Below are 19,479 nucleotides of genomic sequence, written 5' to 3' on the forward strand. Positions count from 1 at the left end.
AGAATTGGAATTACTGGCACAGATAGTATTTAAAAATTTTTGAGGAACCACCATAGTGCTTTCAATAGTGGCTGTACCAACTTATATTCCCACCAACAGTGCAAGAAGTTTCCTTTTCTCTACATCCTCATCAACACTTCTCATTTCTTGTCTTTTTACACTAGCTATTCTGACTGATGTGAGGTGATTGATTCCTCACTATGGTTTTGATTTGCTTTTCCCTGATGAGAGTGACGAAAGCATCTTTTCATCTGTCTTTTCTATGAAAATCTTACTCTACCACACTGCTGTGTGATATTAATGGTGAGGGAGGCTATGTATGTGGGGGTAAGGGTGGTAGGTATAGAGGAACTCTGTAATTTCCACCCAATTTTGTTGTAAGCCTGTTGTAAACTGCTCTAAAAAATAAATTATATCAATTTTTTAAAACCCTATTATTCTCTCTTGGCTGAAATTATTGTTGATTTTCTTCAGAAGTATTCTTAATTTTGACTCTGCTCATAAAACTAGGGTCAATCTGTTATTTTGGAGAGAAATCTAATACAAATCTCTAAATATATTTTCTTCCTTTTACCAGCTTAAGAAGTTTTAATGTTGATTCAGGTAAATAAATATTTCTTGAAACTCTAATCAGTCGTTTACTGTAGAAATAACCAGTCCCTGGAAACCACCTGCCAGTGTCTTCACAATTACCACTGACTCTCCTTCCTCAGTTAGAAAAGGAGGCACTGGCCAAAATGATTTCGTGTCTTACAACGTCAAATTCTCCTTCCTTTAACTTTTTTCTTTGCTGTTTCACAATCTTACACAAACAGTTACACCACGACCCACAATTTTATATACATTTCTATTTTCTTCCAAGAGTCACATATGCAATGACTTTGTCTTACTTATCACTGTATCCAGCTCCTACAACAATGCCTGACATGTACCATAGTAGGTGTTTAAAATATTGTTAATGAATCTTCTTTTCAATTCACAAATAAGGAGTAATTCAAGAGTTAACAATTTTCTCCATCTTGCCAATGTAAAGGATATTAGTTTAGTAAATGAGCTCAAGGCCAAGAAAATTTGAAGAGAATAAGTCCTATAAAGTACTTGCTTCTGTTATTTGAATAATTACGGTGGTGGGGGAAAGTATGTGAATGTACGACAAAGATGTTAAGGACAAAGATGCTAAGGACATGTGACCACAAAACTCTCATGTACAACAATACCATATTTGTACACTGTATTGTACTATGTGCTTTAATAGACATTACCTCATTTGATTATAAGAAACAACCTTGTAAATCAGGAGATATCTGCAGCACCAATAAAGCAGAACCAGGCCTCAAACCAAATCCAAGCATCTGCCTACTACTATATCACACTGCCTCTGCATTATGCCTCTGACTCCACAGCCCTGCAGGAAAATTAGCCTCATTAGTTTCTAAGTATATAAAACCACAATCAGCTACTACCTAACATGACAGAGTACTCAGTTGCATTTTTTCCTCTGTATTTCCCTTGTGGGTGATAAGCAAATATGAAAATAAGCTAAAAACTGGGATTTCATTTTAAGATAAAAACAAAACTAATAAAACCTCCCAGCAGGTTATCTCGATTACTATAAACAGACCAACCTCAACTTTGAATGTCATCTTCAGATCACATTCAGGAATCAGTGCAAGTCAGGGATTGCCTATACATCTACAGCTTTAACTTTCTTTAACAATTCCCAGTAGTCAAAATTTATGACTCCCTAGAAATTCCATTCTAAGCATATGCCTAAGCAAAATGAAAACATGTCCAAACAAAAATCTGCATGCAAATGTGCACAGTAGCATTACTCACAATAGCAGAAAGTAGATATAACTCAGATGTCATAAACTAATAGATGACTAAACTCTCCTTCCTTTAACTTGACTAAATACAGTATAAAGTTAACTAAATATATAAATATTTATTCTCTCTTGGCTGAAATTATTGTTGATTTTCTTCAGAAGTATTCTTAATTTTGACTCTGCTCATAAAACTAGGGTCAATCTGTTATTTTGGAGAGAAATCTAATACAAATCTCTAAATATACTTTCTTCCTTTAACCAGCTTAAGAAGTTTTAATATTGATTCAGGTAAATAAATATTTCTTGAAACCCTAATCAGTCGTTTACTATAGAAATAACCAGTCCCTGGAAACCACCTGCCAGTGTCTTCACAATTACCACTGACTCTCCTTCCTCAGTTAGAAAAGGAGGAAGAGCCAAGAGACTAAAATATAGTATAAAGTTAAAGATACCAGTCACAAAGAACCACATATTACATGATTTCATTATATGAAATGTCTGGGAAAGATAAATCCACAGAGATAGAAAGTGAGTGGTTGTATAGTGCTGAGAGGCTAATGGACAGCCTCTTTCTAAGGTAATGAAAATTTCTAAGATTAAACAGTGGTGATTATTGCACAACTCTGTGAATATACTAAAAGCCACTGAATTGTACACTTTAAATGGGTGAAGTATATGGTATAGGAACTATTTCTCAATAAAAGTGTATTAAAATAACTCGTGTCTTTTTTTTCAATTCAAAATTTTAATGCCATCTATAATCATCTGGGTACATCTCAAAATGTAAAAGATTAAGATTTCAGTTAAAAAATCTAAGTTACAGTATTACACCACAAAAATCCTATTTCAATACTTAAGAACCGTATTGAATACTTAAAACACGTATTTTAATCATCTGGTGTGCAATTTTGATAGTGGGTAAGGCTGTGTGTATGTCAGGGGAGGAGTTATATCAGAACTCTCTATCTTCCACTCAATTTTTCTGTGAACCTAAAGAAGCTCTAGAAAATAAAGTCTGTTTAAGAATAAAAACTCTCTACAGATTCAGTGTAATCCCTATCAAAATACCAACAGTATTCTTCAATGAACTGGAACAAATAGTTCTAAAATTCATATGGAACCATAAAAGACCCCAAATAGCCAAAGCAATCCTGAGAAGTAAGAATAAAGCTGGGGGATTACGCTCCCCGACTTCAATCTCTACTACAAAGTCTCAATAATCGAGACAATTTGGTACTGCCACAAGAACAGACCCATAGACCAATGGAACAGAATAGAGAGCCCAGATATAAACCCAAGCATATATGGTCAATTAATGTACGATAAAGGAGCCATGGATATACAATGGGGAAGTGACAGCCTCTTCAAAAACTGGTGTTGGCAAAACTGGACAGCTACATGCAAGAGAATGAAACTGGATTATGGTCTAATCACATACACAAAAGTAAACTCAAAATAGATCAAAGACCTGAATGTAAGTCATGAAACCATAAAGCTCTCAGAAGATAACATAGGCAAAAATCTCCTGAATATAGACAGAAGCAACTTTTTCCTGAATGCATCTCCTTGGGCAAGAGAAACAAAAGCAAAAATGAACAAATGGGACTACATCAGGCTAAAAAGCTTCTGTACAGCAAAGGATACCATGAGCAGAACAAAAATGCATCCTATAGTATGGGAGAATATATTTGTAAATGATATATCCAACAAGGGGTTAACATACAAAATATATGAAGAACTCACATGCCTCAACACTGAAAAAGCAAATAACCCTATTAAAAAATGGGCAGAGGATAGGAACAGACACTTCTCCAAAGAAATTCAGATGGCCAACAGGCACATGAAAAGATGCTCCACATTGCTAATTATCAGGGAAATGCAAATTAAAACCACAATGAGATATCACCTCACACCAGTTAGGATGGCCAGCATTGAAGAGACTAAGAACAACAAATACTGGTGAGGATGTGGAGAAAGGGGAGCCCTCATACACTGCTGGTGGGAATGTAAAATAGTTCAACCACTGTGGAAAGCAATATGGAGGTTCCTCAAAAAAACTAAAAATAGAAATACCATTTGACCCAGGAATTCCACTCCTAGGAATTTACCCAAAGGAAACAACTTCTCAGATTCAAAAAGACATATGCACCCCTATGTTTATTGTAGCACTATTTACAATAGACAAGATATGGAAGCAACCTAAGTGTCCATCAGTAAATGAATGGATAAAGAAGATGTGGTACATATACACAATGGAATATTATTCATCCATAACAAAGAAACAAATCCTACCATTTGCAACAACTTGGATGGAGCTAGAGGGTATTATGCTCAGTGAAATAAGTCATGTGGAGAAAGACAAATGCCAAATTTGTCTTTGTGGACAAATGGAGTCCACAAATGAGGGAAACAATGAAGCAAAACTGAAGGAACAAAATAGCAACAGACTCACAGACTCCAAGAAGGGACTAGTGGTTACCAAAGGGGAGGGGTGGGGGAGGGCAGGTGGGGTGGGAGGGAGAAGGGAACTGAAGGGTATTATGACTGGCACATATGGTGTGGGGGGGATCATGGGGAAGACAGTGTAGCACAGAGAAGACAAGTAGTGACTCTGGCATCTTATTACACTGATGGACAGTGACTGCAATGTGGTATGAAGGGAACTCGATAATATGGGTGAATGTAGCAACCACATTGTTTTTTCATGTGAAACCTTCATAAGAGTGTGTGTATCAATAATATAAAATTTTAAAAATTATACTTAAAAAAAGAATAAAAACTCTATGGGGCTGTAGAACCCCTAATTAAAAAAAAAGATTATTTTCCAATATATTTTATTAAGGCAGGGAAGTGAGTTTTAATTTTAAAACACATTTTTAGCAATTATATGCCATAAGCATTTTGGGGTAATACTATAAAAAAATACCTGAGAGATTCTACTTCTCTGAATTAGTCAATTCTTTCAAAATTATTTCCATTTTTTATCAAAACATTATTTCATTCTTTACTTATCCCTCCTTTTCCTTTTATTTTTTTAAGTACCTATACTATTTTTAAAGTTTTATTGAAATATAATGTAATGAACATAAAATTCACCTGTTTTAACTGATAAGTTGATGAGTTTTAGTAAATGTAACAGCGAGGTTGGCGATCTTCACAATCCAGTTTGGGAACACTTCTATTTGCCTGAAAAATTCCCTTCTACCCATTTGCAGTCAGTCTCTGCTCCTACACCCAGATCCATGCAACTACTAATATACTTTCATCTGTAAAATGTTGTCTTTTCTAGAAATTTCAAATAAACAGGATCATTCAATAGTCTATGTAACTGATTCCTTATTTTGTTCCATTTATCAGTAGTTCACCCTTCTTTACTGCTGAGTAGTAGCCCATCATATGGATGTACCACATTGTGTTTTTCCATTTATCAGTTGATGGATATTTGAACTGTTCACAGTTTTTAGCTATTAGGAATAATACTGCTGAAAACATTTCCCTAAAAGTCCATGTAAACATGTATTTTCATTTTTATTGGGTACTTAGGACTGGATTTGCTAAATCATACAGAAGACATATGTTCAACTTTATTTAAAAAGCTGCCAAACTTTTCCAGTTTTGTACAATTTTACACCCCCACCAGCAATGTGTGAGGTTTCTAGTCACTCTACTTCTTTCCAGTACTTAGGACAATCTTTTTTTTTTTTTAATTTCACCCAGTCAATAAGAAAAACACCCAATTTTTCCTCCTGTATCTCTCCTTTATTCTCACACTTCTACCATCCTCTCACCACTTCTGACACTTCTGGTCACCAAATGTGTGGGTTTTTTCCCACACCAAATAACTCTGTGACATCAGTGGGTATCCTACAATTTCACTCAATTCTGACCCTATCCACCTGTATATTCAACTGTCAATCACAATTAGTAAGTCCCCAGGTTACCTGCAACGCTGTTCAACTTGGCTACAAATTCGGAGTTACCATGACCCCCATCTTGGGTTTGATTAATGTGCTAGACCATCCATCTCACAGAACCCAGGGAAAAACTAACTTACACTTACCAGTTTATTACAAAAGAATATGATAAAGAATACAGATGAACATCTGTTGGAAAAGATACATAGGGCAAGATATGTGGGAAGAGGCATGGAGTTTCTATACCCTCTCCAAGCATATCACTTTCTCAGCATCTCTACTTGATCATTAACCCAAAACTCCCTGGATCGTGTACTTTCTTGGATTTTTACGGCAGCTTCATCACATAGTAATGATTGATCATTACTCCAATCATTTCCAGCCCTTCTTCCTTCTCAAGAGAATGGAGATAGGGGTGGGGCTGAAAATTCCAATTCTAATCATGGCTCGGTCTTGTGGTAACTAGCCCTCATCCTGGAGCCATTCAGGAGTCCCCTGAGACTCACCTCATTAAAACAAAAGACATTCCTATCACCCAGGAAATCATAAGGGTTTTAGGTGCCTTGTGTCAGAAGCCTGGGGGCAGAGAAAATTATTTATGTGATGAATATTATTAATGTAATATTGAGTGGGGAAAAAAGAAGTCCTGGAAGATAATAAGCATATGACTCCAAGCAAAACTGAACATACTGTTTGGGCACACATATATTCATAATAAAAACTATCCTTAAAGAGGCAAAGAAATGATATGCACCATGCTCATAACAGTAGTTATAGGAAATAAGGAGCCTAGGGCTCAAAGGGAGGAAAGAAAATAGAATCACTGATGAACACATAAATAAATGTAAGTTATTCGTAATGTTCTAATTCTTAGGTTGAATGGTTTATATGCTTTGTAATTTACATGTGTCATCTAATTCTCTTTAGGTATAATTATTTTAATATATATTTATAAAACACAAGCAAAATCTATTTTTAAAATTACCCATTATAAAATATTTTCCAGAAGCTTCATTGGGCACTCAGAATGTACATGAAAATTTTTCTTGAAGTTTTTTACCTTTGTTTCTGTTCAACTGCTTTGTCCAAGTGCTGAAAGATATTCTGAAACAGAGTGCAGCTGGATCGACTATTAATAGTATACCCATATCCTCTTTTCCAATATTGTTTCAGGTCATTTAAATATTCTAATACCTAAAAACAAAAACATTAAAAATCATAACTAAAAAAAAAAAAATCATTACTATACCATTTTTATTAATGTAATAAATTCCCTGATTCAATAATGATTCTCTCAGAAAGGTTACATTGTTTAATCACCATTCTGCACAAAGCATAGTAGAATCTTAGCATTCACCAAGTTTGTATTTGCCATTCAAATATTGAAGAGTTGGCCCCAAAGGTCCACGACACACAGAATTTTATATTGAGACCCAAATTTGAATTGTGGGAATGTAGAGGCTGGTATGCAAGAGCAAGTTATTAGTTAGTACTCACAGCCAATAATCCAGCACCCACGACAGCTCAGGATAGTGAGTTAAAGGTATGTACTTACCTACCCTTTCTTTTAAATTTATTAAGATGATAGGAAAGATAAATACAGAAAAAAGAAAATAAGATATACATAGAAGAATAGTCATTATAGCACAGGAAGAATGCCAACAATGGATCAGAAATTTTTAAGAATTTTAAGAAGGTGAAACCAGACAGAAAATGAGTTAGTTTGGTTCATGAATCAGTTGGCAAAAACAGTAATAAAAGTAGACAAAGGACATGAAGAATTGGTAATATTGGAAGGAGGTAGATAGTCTAAAGGGAAAACTGGCAAAAATCCATAAACATACATCTCTACAGCCCATTTAATTCCATTTCTTAAAAAGAAAAATTTAAAGAAACACAAGAGAATGTACAAGAATGTTATAGAGCATAGCATCTTACTATGCTGATGGACAACAGTGACTGCAATGGGGTGTGGGGGAGGACTAGATAATATGGGTGAATGTTGTAACCACAATGTTGCTCCCACAATGTTGCTCATGTGGAACCTTCCTAAGACTGTATATCAATGATACCTAAAGATTACATGTAAAAAAGAAGAGTGTCATAAGAGCACTGCTGCTTATAGGAGCAGAGAATTAAAATCTGCAACCCAAAAGAGGTACAAGAGAACTATGCAGTAGTTATGAGCAATTCTTTCCCAAAGAGCGTCTCAAGAAACTAAGGGCAAGCCATAATGAGTTTATGAGCAAGAACAAGTGTGAGCCACTGCCATCTACCAAAAACAAAATTAAGCATACATTAAAGAGGCAATTAAACCAACAAGTTAGCAAAGGCGACAAAGTAAACATTTTTAAAAAGTGAAAAAAAAAATTAAAGACATGAAAATGTAAATAGAATAGGTGGTTTTTCTGGAAAATGTAAGTTATTCAAACTGACTCAGAAAATCTGACTGTACAAAATAACTGTAGTCAAAGGTCTACCTAAAACAGCAGGTACAATTGGTTTTAAGCATGAGTTCTACCAAACCTTCTAGGAACAGTTAGTTCCTATTTGAATTATTCCAGGGCAGAGGAAAAGACAGAAAGCTTCTCAACTCATTTTAGGAGGCTAACAGAAGCCTGTTACCAAAGCTAGACAAAGAAAGCACAAAGGAAAGGGGTGAGGGGAGAAAATTCAGAACACTGCTTTGCAAGACAGTTAGCATCCCATGCTCTCATCCACTAAACACCAACTGTGACTCCTAGTCACTGAAACAAGCAAAAATTCCCCCTTCCATTTCTAACTTCCTTAAAGGGAGAGGAGTAGAACAGGCCAGTAGTACCACTCACAAGTCAAAGCTACTACCATAAGCCAATGCCACTATAAACATGGTTTAATGAATTAACAAATAAAATTCAGCATTATATTAGGATATGTCATCTGCCATGATGGAATAACTGATACCAGTCATGCCCTCCTGATATAACTAGAAAATGGGAAAAAATACATGAAATTAATGTTTTCAGTCATTGAGTAATAAACAATGAGTGTGATCACTGAGGAAAAAACAAACAAAATAAACCCTACAACCGCTCAAGCTTTCTGCCTGGAGGCACTTTCAAACTGTGGCACAGGGAAAGGAACACCAACAGAACCCAGCAGTCTTGCTTAATTGAAGAGTCACAACTCAAAGAGTTCTGCAGAGTCTGAAGGGGCTGAGATTACCTTAGTAGATTATCAGAGAGGATGAAGCTACACAGAAAAAGAGCTCCAGGAATCTTGGGGGTCCCTTGATTCTGTTGTTGAACGTTGTGGGAATTATAAGCTGAATTCCAGAGCTATTACAAGGCTGGGAGATATGCAAGTTCTAAGCACCCCAATTACAGACAGCTTCAATTGACACCCAGACATTCAGGACTTCAATACAGACCCCAGAAGGGTCACACTTCAATAGTAAAGGCATATGTATAAAGGCCTGTTTCTAAGTTTTGTAAGGTCAGGTTTATTGTATGAAACTGAGAAATAAGCCTCAAAAGGATCAAGCTGATCCACAAGTAATTGGCTGCAAAATAAAACAAAATTCAACACGCTTTAAAAGAAGACAACAAAATCCAGGCACTCAGCAACACAAGACTCACCATATCCAGTATCTACTAAAAATTATCAGAAATATATGAAAAAACAAGAAATGTGACCCATAACTAGGAGAAAAATCAGGTAAAGGAAGAACTTAAGAAAAAAGAAATGCAAGGATAATTTAATATTAGAAAACACACTAATTTACTATAAGACTAAAGAAAAAAAAACAATCATCTTCCTAGATGTACAAAATTCAGCACACCTTCCTGATTTTAAAAATAAATAAAAATAAACAAATAGCAAGTTTTAGTAAGCAAGAAACAGAAATTTCCTTAACTTGGTTAAGAACATCATTATTTATGATGAAACATTAGAAGTGTTCTTAATTAGAAAATCAAACAAAAGTTCATGGTGCCATCAAGATTATCTGTTGTACCCTCTCAGAAATCACCTTAAAAAAGAATGAAAAAGAGAAATGCAAATGCCTTCTTCAAAGAAATTAGGAGACCACTGCACCTAAAGTGCCACAGCAGATGAGGAAGGACAACCAAAGGCACTACAAATCGACCACCACCTCAGGTAAAACCAGCGGGAGTCAGGTCCCCAAAGCACAAGGTACACTCGGAGAAGTAAAACCAGCAACCCTTTGCTTCAAACAATAAGAATGAAGTCAAAAGGGGTCCCTGGAGAGTATGTAACACCACTACAGGAAACAGACTAACATTCCATCTTTACAGAAACACTCTGCAAAGGACATCGGAGGAGCATAAACTGGAAGTAACACTACTCTCTCCAAATAGCTGCTACCCCTCCTCACTGGCTGCAAGAAGTAAAAGCTGAACTCACTACAAAGATGAGTAATAATTAAAAGGGGAGCTTGCACAGCACCTATATAAACACACGAAGAGAAAAGAAGACAATACATATACACAGATAAATGAGCCAGAAAAAAACCCTCACCCAAGAAATTCTGCCACAGAGCACATGGAAACTGCAATTAAATAAACATAGTATCATGAATTCCGAAGACTTAAGACAACAAAATAATCATTTAGAAAAAGAAAAAGAGTCAAAAGCAGGAGGGAAAAAAAAAGATTAAAAAAAAAGCATAAAGACAGAAAACAAAGTTGGAACAACTCCAAAAATAGTTTTGCATTATCCAGTAATTTGAAGTTCTGTATATCCTGTGATCCAGCAATTCTACCAGAGACACAGACCTTCATAAATATGTGTAAATAAGCCTTAACAGACATACACAAGAATCTCCGTAATTCTCAGAATTTCAAAAGTGTCTATTCAATTCTAATTTTTTTAACTTTTTTTTTTTGGAATCATTAATCTACAATTACATAGTGACATTATGGTTACTAGACTCCCCCCAATCATCAAGTCCCCACCACATACCCCATTACAGTCACTGGTCATCAGTGTAGTAAGATGCTGTAGAATCACTACTTGTCTTCTCTGTGTTGTACAGCCCTCCCTGTGCTTCCCATCCCCTACATTATGTCTGCTAATCGTAATGCCAACATTTTTAATGGAGAATTTTGAACATATAAAAATTAGAGAACATTAGTATAATGAACATATAGAATTTTGAACATGTAAAAATTAGAGAACATTAGCATAATGAACATATAGAATTTTGAACATATAAAAATTAGAGAACATTAGTATAATGAGCCCCTCCCTGTGTGCCCATCATCTCACTTCAACAATAAACAACATTTGATCAATCCTATTTCAGTTATGGCCCCTACAACCATTATTGGATTATTCTGAAGCAAATCCTAGACATCATTTTATTTCAACTGTAAATACTTCAATATGTAAACATATTTCACAGTGAAAAGTTCTAAGCAGAGATAGATAATTTCCTATCAAGTCACTAAAAAAAGAAGAATGAAATAATCAGGAAATACTTGAATATTAACTGTATATTAGGTAATACTATACTACATACATATATATAAAATTATGTTTTATTATAGTTATGTAGGAGAATGTTCTTGTTTAGATGCATGCCCAAGTATTTAAGGGTGACGTGTCTTGATGTCTGGAAAGAAAAAACATAATATATACGGGGTAGACAGAATAAATGGTCCCCCAAAGATGTCTACATCCTATTCCCTGAAACATATGAATACATTATCTTATGATACCAGAGAATTTGCAGGTGTGATAAAGTTGAAGATCTTAAGATGAGATTTATCCTAGACTATTCAGGTGGACCCAATGTAATTACAAAGATTCTTACAAGGAACAGCCAGGAATGTCTGTCAGAAGAGGAGATAAGATCATGCAAGCAGAGGCTGGAGCAATAACAAGGAACACAGGCGGCCCCTAGAGACTGGGAAAGGCAAGGAATGATTTTCCCCTTGAGCCACCAGAAAGAACCTAGTGCTACCAACACCCTGAGTTTAGCCCTGTGAGATGCATTTTGGACTTTTGACCTCCTGAACTGTAAGACAGCAAATTTGTGTTGCTTTAAACCACTAACTAAGTCTGTGGTAATCTGCTATAGCAGCTAGAGGAATCTAATATATACAAAGAAAAGCAAATGTAGCAAAAAGGGTTAACAACTGGTATATACTGGTGAAGGACATGAATATTCACTGCTTATTCTTACAATTTCTGTTGATTTGAAAAATTTCCAAGTAAGTTGCAAGAGGGAAAAGAGAGGAATTCATTAGCAATAAAGAGATTAAGAGGGTAATCCTAAAAATAAAATGAAGAAGAAAAATACAAGTAGTATAGAATCTCAGAGTTATAGGGGTGTTCCTGACTCACCTAACAGTTTCATCTTTTAACAGATATGGAAATCAAGGCACAGAAAGATTAACCCAGACCTTGTCTTCCAGGGTGTTTGCAGTCTATCAAACTACCTCCTAGAAGAGAAAGAGAAGGTACAAAATAAGCAAGAGTGAAATGTTTAAAAGGATTCAAATAAGGGAAAAAAGAAGTACAAGTAGGCAATGAGAGGATGGATAAGCATAAGCTGGTTATGATCTAAGATGCATATCTTCACTGCAAGGAAAGTAGTTTGCTCTTAAACCAGTAGTTGTCAGTCTTCACAAGTAAGAGACTACATAGATATACTGTTCAGAACAGTGGAAGGGCAGATAGCAGGTGGCCAGGTGACTACATGCCAAATATTCCAATGACTATAGTATTTGGGCAAGTAAGTTTTCTTCTGTTAAAAGATAAAATTCTCTTTCACTAACACCAATCAGTCATTTACCCATTCCTGAAAATCACTTCAATTTTGCAGAATTTTTTTCCCTAGAGCAATATGAGTAAGGAAAACAGGGAGATGAGGTGTTTTGACACATATGAATAGTGACCAAAAGTCTCAGTTTATGCCTACATAATTATTAATGATGCCCCCTTTACTTTTAAAAGTATCCCAACTTAAAAGATAAATTTCATGGTCATCCTGAGCAGAAGATATTTCAGAGGGTGGACCAGGAAGTTGCTGAAGTGATGGGTCATAGACACTTAAGGAGGTGAGTAGGTTGTTGGGTACCTGGTACAGAGAAAAAGGAGCTCATCAGGAAGCAAGCACAGAGTGGAACTATAACACACCTATTACAAGTAGTGCTCAAAATCCCAGAACATTCACTGAGGGGTCCTTCCCCTTCCAACTAACCTGCTAAAACCAGTTCCTGCACTGGCACCTTTAACCACCTGCAATCTGGTTGCTAGTCGCTTACATCTTTGAATAACAAAACAAAGCACCTGTTTATCTTCAACTGTATGTTAGCTCTCATCTTAAAAGCCTGCTATTTGGCAAATAGTATACTTCTTTTAAAAATCTGAGGTTAAATGTGGAAGTTAATCATTGATTTTCATATGGAATAAAGAAGGTTTCAAATGTATGTAAGGAATAACTAAAGTTCAAAAGTCAACATTCCTGAATGATCCATATATACAGACATACGCTATTCTTCATCCACCAGAATTTAATCCAATGTTATCCTAAATGCTTAAGGAAACAATTAATACACCCCTACATCACCTCTCTGGCTCCCAACATCCCAGAATTAACCAGAACTTGCCTCCCTTAAACTCACCAGAGGCCTATGTGTCCTTCTTTTTCTAGAGTCTTAAAGTCTATAGAGAAGCCACATGAATAAAGAGGAAAAAAGGGAATATGAATAGGCAGACAAGAACTATAGATGAATTACTGCCATCACCAGGTGGAACACAGAACTCCATGTATCATGACAACTGTTATAAAAGAAATAATTAGGTATCTGGAAAACCAATCATCCTCTCTGAGCTTTGACTTCCTATAAAAAGAAGAATTTGGATTATATTAGCTCTACAATTCTTCCCAGCAGTAAAATTTGATGATGGATTAAATAAGTTTTTAATTGAGTGGATCTAGAAATCGAATTGCTTAGAAGAATATTTTCCAGAGTTTTCTAAAGCCAAACTATCTATAAGTAGGCAGGATCTATCTGAATATAATTAATCTCTCTTTATGTAAGGAAAACTATGAGTTAGTCAAAGACGGTTAATGTTCCCTACTCTGCTTATTTTTTTGAAAAGCTGCTTCAAGCAACAACAAAAACAATCAAGAAAAAAGAAAAGCAAAGAAACTACAAAAGTAATACTTACCTTTGCATCATCTATGTCAAAAACATCACACCAAGGAGATTTAACACCCTTAATTGCCAGGTCAAATGAACAGGTGAAAAATGCTACCTGAATTAAATCTGAAAAAAAGAAAGGTAATACTTGTAGGTTACTATTTTCTGCAATTTTCCAAAGCACAGTTGAAGGAGCTGAGCATGTCTCATTTAGACAGAACTATTCAGTTTCACCCTGGCTATCAAATAAAGACTTTTTCTGTATAATCCCAAAGGTAGGAACTGGAACTGTCAAGAAGAAACCATGAGGAGGTATAAATTTCAGTCCAGTGAAGCTAAGAAACCTTTTCTCTGTGAAATAGTAACTTTTTTCTTCTTTTACAAGTAGTATGTGTGTTAAAGAGTGTGTTGGTCTACCAAACCCAACCAAAAGTATAACCTAAGGACTTGCTACATGAAACACACTTGATTTGTTAATTTTAGAGGGTTGGCCCTGGAGATCTGCTCTGGGAGCAGGAGCCTACACTACACTGGGTTCTGGTAATTAGCAAGCTGGACACCGGAGTTGGGTGGAACACTCTGGGAGGTTGAGACTCCAGACACTTGTGGAAGACAGGCACAAAGCAGAGGCAGCAATTTGAAAGACTTGCCAGCAACAGGAATGGTGCCAGAAGGGCGAGGGTTGGACAGGGATCTCTCCTTAGGAGAAAGGGCAGATGGAGGATACCTTCCTAGCCCTCCCTCAGCCCAACAGGTTGGGAACTCTCAGGAGCCTCAGACTCTGTCCCCATCACCCACAACACAGCCCTGAGGCTCCTCCGCCCTGTGTGCACTGCCTTCAGCCAAACCACTCGCCCCAGCATTAGCAGCAGCCTTTGCCATCTGGCAGGCAGAGGGAGACCCCTGCAGCTTTCTCAGCTCCATTTCAGCCCAACCCAAGATGTGCCCAAAGGAGCCAGCCCCAAGAGCTCCTCCCTCTCCATGGGTGTCCAAGCCCAGTGCTGTGCATCTGGCCTGGGCAGAGCCGCACACCAGCCCACCCACCCAATTAAACCTGCAGCTCCACCATTGCTGTAGGGCAGGCAGAGAGCAGGCCTGCCCACAGCGATCCCAGCAGAGACTGCTGGGCTGATCACAAAGGTGGTGGCTGAAGCAAGCTGCCAGCACAGACTCAGAACACTACAGAAGACAAACAGAAAGGCAGCCCTACCTACTACTGCATGTAAACAGCTGGGAGTCCTGCAAAGTAGAACCAGGCACTGGAGAGTAAAGACTCTTGAGTTCCAGGCACCATAAGATGCCTCCTTTATAAAGGTTTTTACTCTACAGGCCAGGAAGCATGGCAGAGCCATCTAATACAAAGGAAGAAACACAGAAACCCTGATAAAATGAGGAGGCAGAGGAATACATTCCAAACAAAACTACAGGGTAGGACACCAGAAAGAGGGCTAAATGACACAGAGATCACCAATCTTCCTGATAAACATTTCAAAATAAAAGTCATAAACATACTCACTGATTTACAGAAAAATATTCAAGATCTCAGGGAGAACTTCAACAGAGATAAAAGACCTGAAAAAGAGTCACTCAGAGCTGAAGAATACAGTATTTGAAATGAAACATACAATGGAGGGATTTAAAAGTAGATTACTGCAGGTAGAGGAGACAGTGAATGATGGACATCAGAGAACAGGAACATAATGAAGCTGAGGCATAGAGAGAAAAAAGGATCTCTAGGAATCAAAGAATGATAAGAGAGCTGTGTGACCAATCCACACAAAACAATATTTGCATAATAGGGGTACCAGAAAGAGAAGAGAAAGACAAAGGGATAAGAAGTCTCTTTGAGGAAATAATTATTCAAAACTTCCACAATCTGAGGAAGGAAACAGACACTCAGGTCTTGGAAATATGGAAATATGGAAATTAAGGATAAGGAGAGAGTACTGAAAGCAGCCAGAGAGAGAAAAAAGATTACTTACAAAGGAAACTCATCAGGCTATCAGAGCAGATTTCTCAGCAGAAACTTTACAGGCCAGAAGGGAGTGGCATGAAACATTGAATGTACTGAAACAGAAAGACCTCCAACCAAGAATCCTCTACCAGGCAAGATTATCATTTAAATTTGAAGCTGGTATTAAACAATTTCCAGATAAACCAAAGTTGAAGGAATTCACCACCACTACACCAGCCTTTCAGGATATGTGAAAGGGACTGCTGTAGATGGAGATGTTCCTAAGGCTAAATAGTATTCACCAGTGAAAATAAACCCACAGTAAAGGTAGTAGACCAATTAATTACCAAGCAAGTATGAGATTAAAACAAAAAAAAGAAGCAAAATCAACTATACACAAAATCAGTCAAGGGATACACAAAAAGTGCAGATTATGACATCTAATACAAAAAGTGTGGAGGAAGAAGAAAAAAGTACCTTTAGATTGTGTTTGAAATAGAATAATCAGCAATTAAAGACAGACTGTTATGTAATAAGGAAGCTATCCTCGAACCTTTGGTAACCACAAAACTAAAGCCTATAATAGATACAAAAAGAATAATTTTTTAAAAAAAGAGAAATCCAATCATAACACTAAAGAAAACCACCAAATAACAAGAATATAAGACAGGAACAGAGAGGAGCTATAAAAACACCCAGAAAACAATTGATAAAATGGCAATAAGTATATATCTATCAATACTAACCTTAAATGTAAATGGACTGAATGCACTGATCAAAAGACTTAGAGTGGCAGATTGGATAGGAAACAAGACACATCTTTATGCTGCCTATAAGAGACTCACTTCAGACCCAAAGACATACACAGACTAAACGTGAAGGGATGGATAAAGGTATTTTATGCACAGAATATGGAGAAAAAAGCAGGAGTAGCAGTAGTTATGTCACACAAAATAGATTTCAAAACAAAGTAACAAGAGACAAAGAAAGACATTACATAATGACAAAGGGGTTAGTTCAACAAGATGATATAACCATTATAAATATCTAAGCACGCAACACAGGAGGACCTGAATGTATAAAACAAATACTAACAGAATTAAAGGGGGAAATAGATTGCAACATATTCATTTTAGGAGACTTTAACACACAACTCACATCAATAGATCAACCAGACAGAAAATAAGGATACATAAGCACTGAACAGTACATTGAATCAGATGGACTTAGAGTTATCTACAGAACATTCCACCCAAAAGCAGCAGGATATACATTTTCTTAAGTATACCTGGAACATTCTTCAGAACAGATCACATACTAGGTCACAAAAAGAGCCTCAATAAATTAAAAAAGACTGAAATTGTATCGAGCAGCTTCTCAGACCACAATGGTAAGAAATCAGAAATAAATTACACAAAGAAAACAAAAGCCTACAAATACATGGAGGCTAACAACACGCTTCTAAATAATCAATGGATCAATGAACAAATTAAAACAAAAATCAAGCAATTCTTAGAGACAAATGAGAACACAACTCAACAGCTCAAAACCTGTGAGATGCACTGAATGAAGTTCTCAGAGGAAAGTATGTAACAATAGAGGCTTACCTCAAGAAACAAGAACAATCCCAAGTAAACAGTCTAAATGCACAAACTACAAAAAGAAGAACAAATGAATCCCAAAGTCAGCAGAAGAAGGGACATAATAAAGATTAGAGTAGAAATAAATAAAATAGAGAATAAAACAACAGAAAAAAAAAAATCAAGGAAATCAGGAGCTGGTTTTTTGAGAAAATAAACAAAAAATATAAACCCAGAGCCAGATTTATCAAGAAAAAAAGAAAGTGTACATACATAAACAAAATCAGAAATGAAGAAGAAATAATCACAACAGATACCACAGAAATACAAAGAATTATTAAAGAATAATATGAAAAAATTATATGCCAATAAATTGGGTAACTTAGAAGAAATGGACGATTTTCTAGAAAAATACAACCTTCCAAGATTAACCCAGGAAGAAACAGAAAGTCTGAACACATTACCTGCAATGAAATTGAACTGGTAATCAAAAAACTCCAAAAACACAAAATCCAGGTCAGATGGCTTCACAGCTGAATTCTACCAAACATTTAAAAAAGAGCTAATACTCATCCTTACAGTATTCCAAAAAACAGAGGAGGATGGAATACTTCCAATCTCATTCCATGAGACCAGCATCACTCTAAAACTAAAACCAACAAAGACACTTTCATTCAGTATAGTACTGGAGGTCCTAGCCACAGCAATCAGACAACACAAAGAGAAAAAAAGGAATCTTAATTGGTAAGGAAGAAATTAAACTGTCACTACTTGGAGATGACATGATATTACACATAGAAAACCCCCAAAGACTCCCCAAAAATCCACTAGAATAACTGAATTCAGCAGAGTTTTAGGATACAAAATTAATACACAGAAATCTGTTGCATTCCTATGTACTAATTAACTAGTACAAAGAGAAATCAGGAAAACAACTCCATTTACAACTGCATCAAAAAGAATGAAATACCTAGGAATAAACCTAACCAAGGAGGTGAAAGACCTATTCTCTGAAAACTATGACACTCATGAGAGAAATTAAAGAAGACACAAATAAATGGAAATCTATTCCATGCTCATGAATAAGAAGAATTAATATTGTCAAAATGGCCATCCTGTGCAAAGCAATTTAAAGATTCATGCAATCCCTATCAAATTACCAATAGCATTCATCAATGAACTAGAATAGTTGTAAAATTCATATGAAAACACAAAAGACCCTGAATAGCCAAGCATTCCTGATAAAGAAGAACAAAGCTTGGGGAATTACAGTCCCTGACTGCAAGCTCTATCTACTACAAAGCCACAGTAATCAAAACAATTTGGTACTGGCACAAGAACAGACCCAAAGATCAATGGAACAGAATAGAGAGCCCAGATATAAACCCACACATATATGATCAATTAATATATTGTAAAGGAGCCATGAATATACACAGTGAAACAGACAGCCTCTTCAACAACTGGTGTTGGGAAAACTAGACAGCTACGTGTAAGAGAATGAAACTGGTTTATTGTCTAACTCCATACACAAAGTAAACTCGAAAGGAATCAAAGACCTAAATGCAAGTCATGAAACCATAAAACTCATAGAAGAAAAAATAGGCAAAAATCTCTTGAATATAAGCATGAGCAATTTTTTCCTGGACACATCTCCTTGGGCAAGGGAAAGAAAATCAAAATGAACAAATGGGACTACATCGAATTAAAACACTTCTGTTCAGCAAAGGACACCATCAGCAGAACAAAAAGGCACCCTATAGTATTGGAGAATATATTTGTAAATGACTCATCTGATAAGGGGTTAGCATCCAAAATATATAAAGAACTCATATGCCTCAACACCCAAAATACAAATAACCCGATTAAAAAATGGGCAGAGGACCTGAACAGATACCTCTCCAAAGAGGAAATATGGATGGCCAACAGATACATGAAAAGATGTTCCACATTGCTAATCATCAGGGAAATGCAAATTAAAACCACAGTGAGATATCACCTCATACCAGTTAGGATTGCCAAAATCCAACAGACAAGAAATAACAAATGCTG

The 19,479-nt window shown here is 36.2% G+C and overlaps 1 protein-coding gene across 13 annotated transcripts in view; it reads right to left on the minus strand.

Annotated features, from left to right (window-relative positions):
* MINPP1 (multiple inositol-polyphosphate phosphatase 1) overlaps window positions 1-19,479 on the minus strand; it is a 190,887-nt gene that overhangs the window by 164,855 nt on the left and 6,553 nt on the right. For all 13 annotated transcript variants that reach the window (XR_005032402.2, XR_008998904.1, XR_008998905.1 and 10 more), the window contains exons 3-4: window positions 13,922-14,019; window positions 6,801-6,934 (exon numbers count right to left, since the gene is read on the minus strand). Coding sequence is in view for 10 of the 13 variants with exons in the window: in XM_036924047.2 (XP_036779942.2) it covers window positions 6,801-6,934; window positions 13,922-14,019 (232 nt within the window). In the remaining 3 variants the exon portion in view is untranslated. The remainder of the gene's footprint in view (window positions 1-6,800; window positions 6,935-13,921; window positions 14,020-19,479) is intronic.

Source organism: Manis pentadactyla, chromosome 8 (assembly GCF_030020395.1).
Source record: "Manis pentadactyla isolate mManPen7 chromosome 8, mManPen7.hap1, whole genome shotgun sequence".
NCBI lineage: Eukaryota > Metazoa > Chordata > Mammalia > Pholidota > Manidae > Manis > Manis pentadactyla.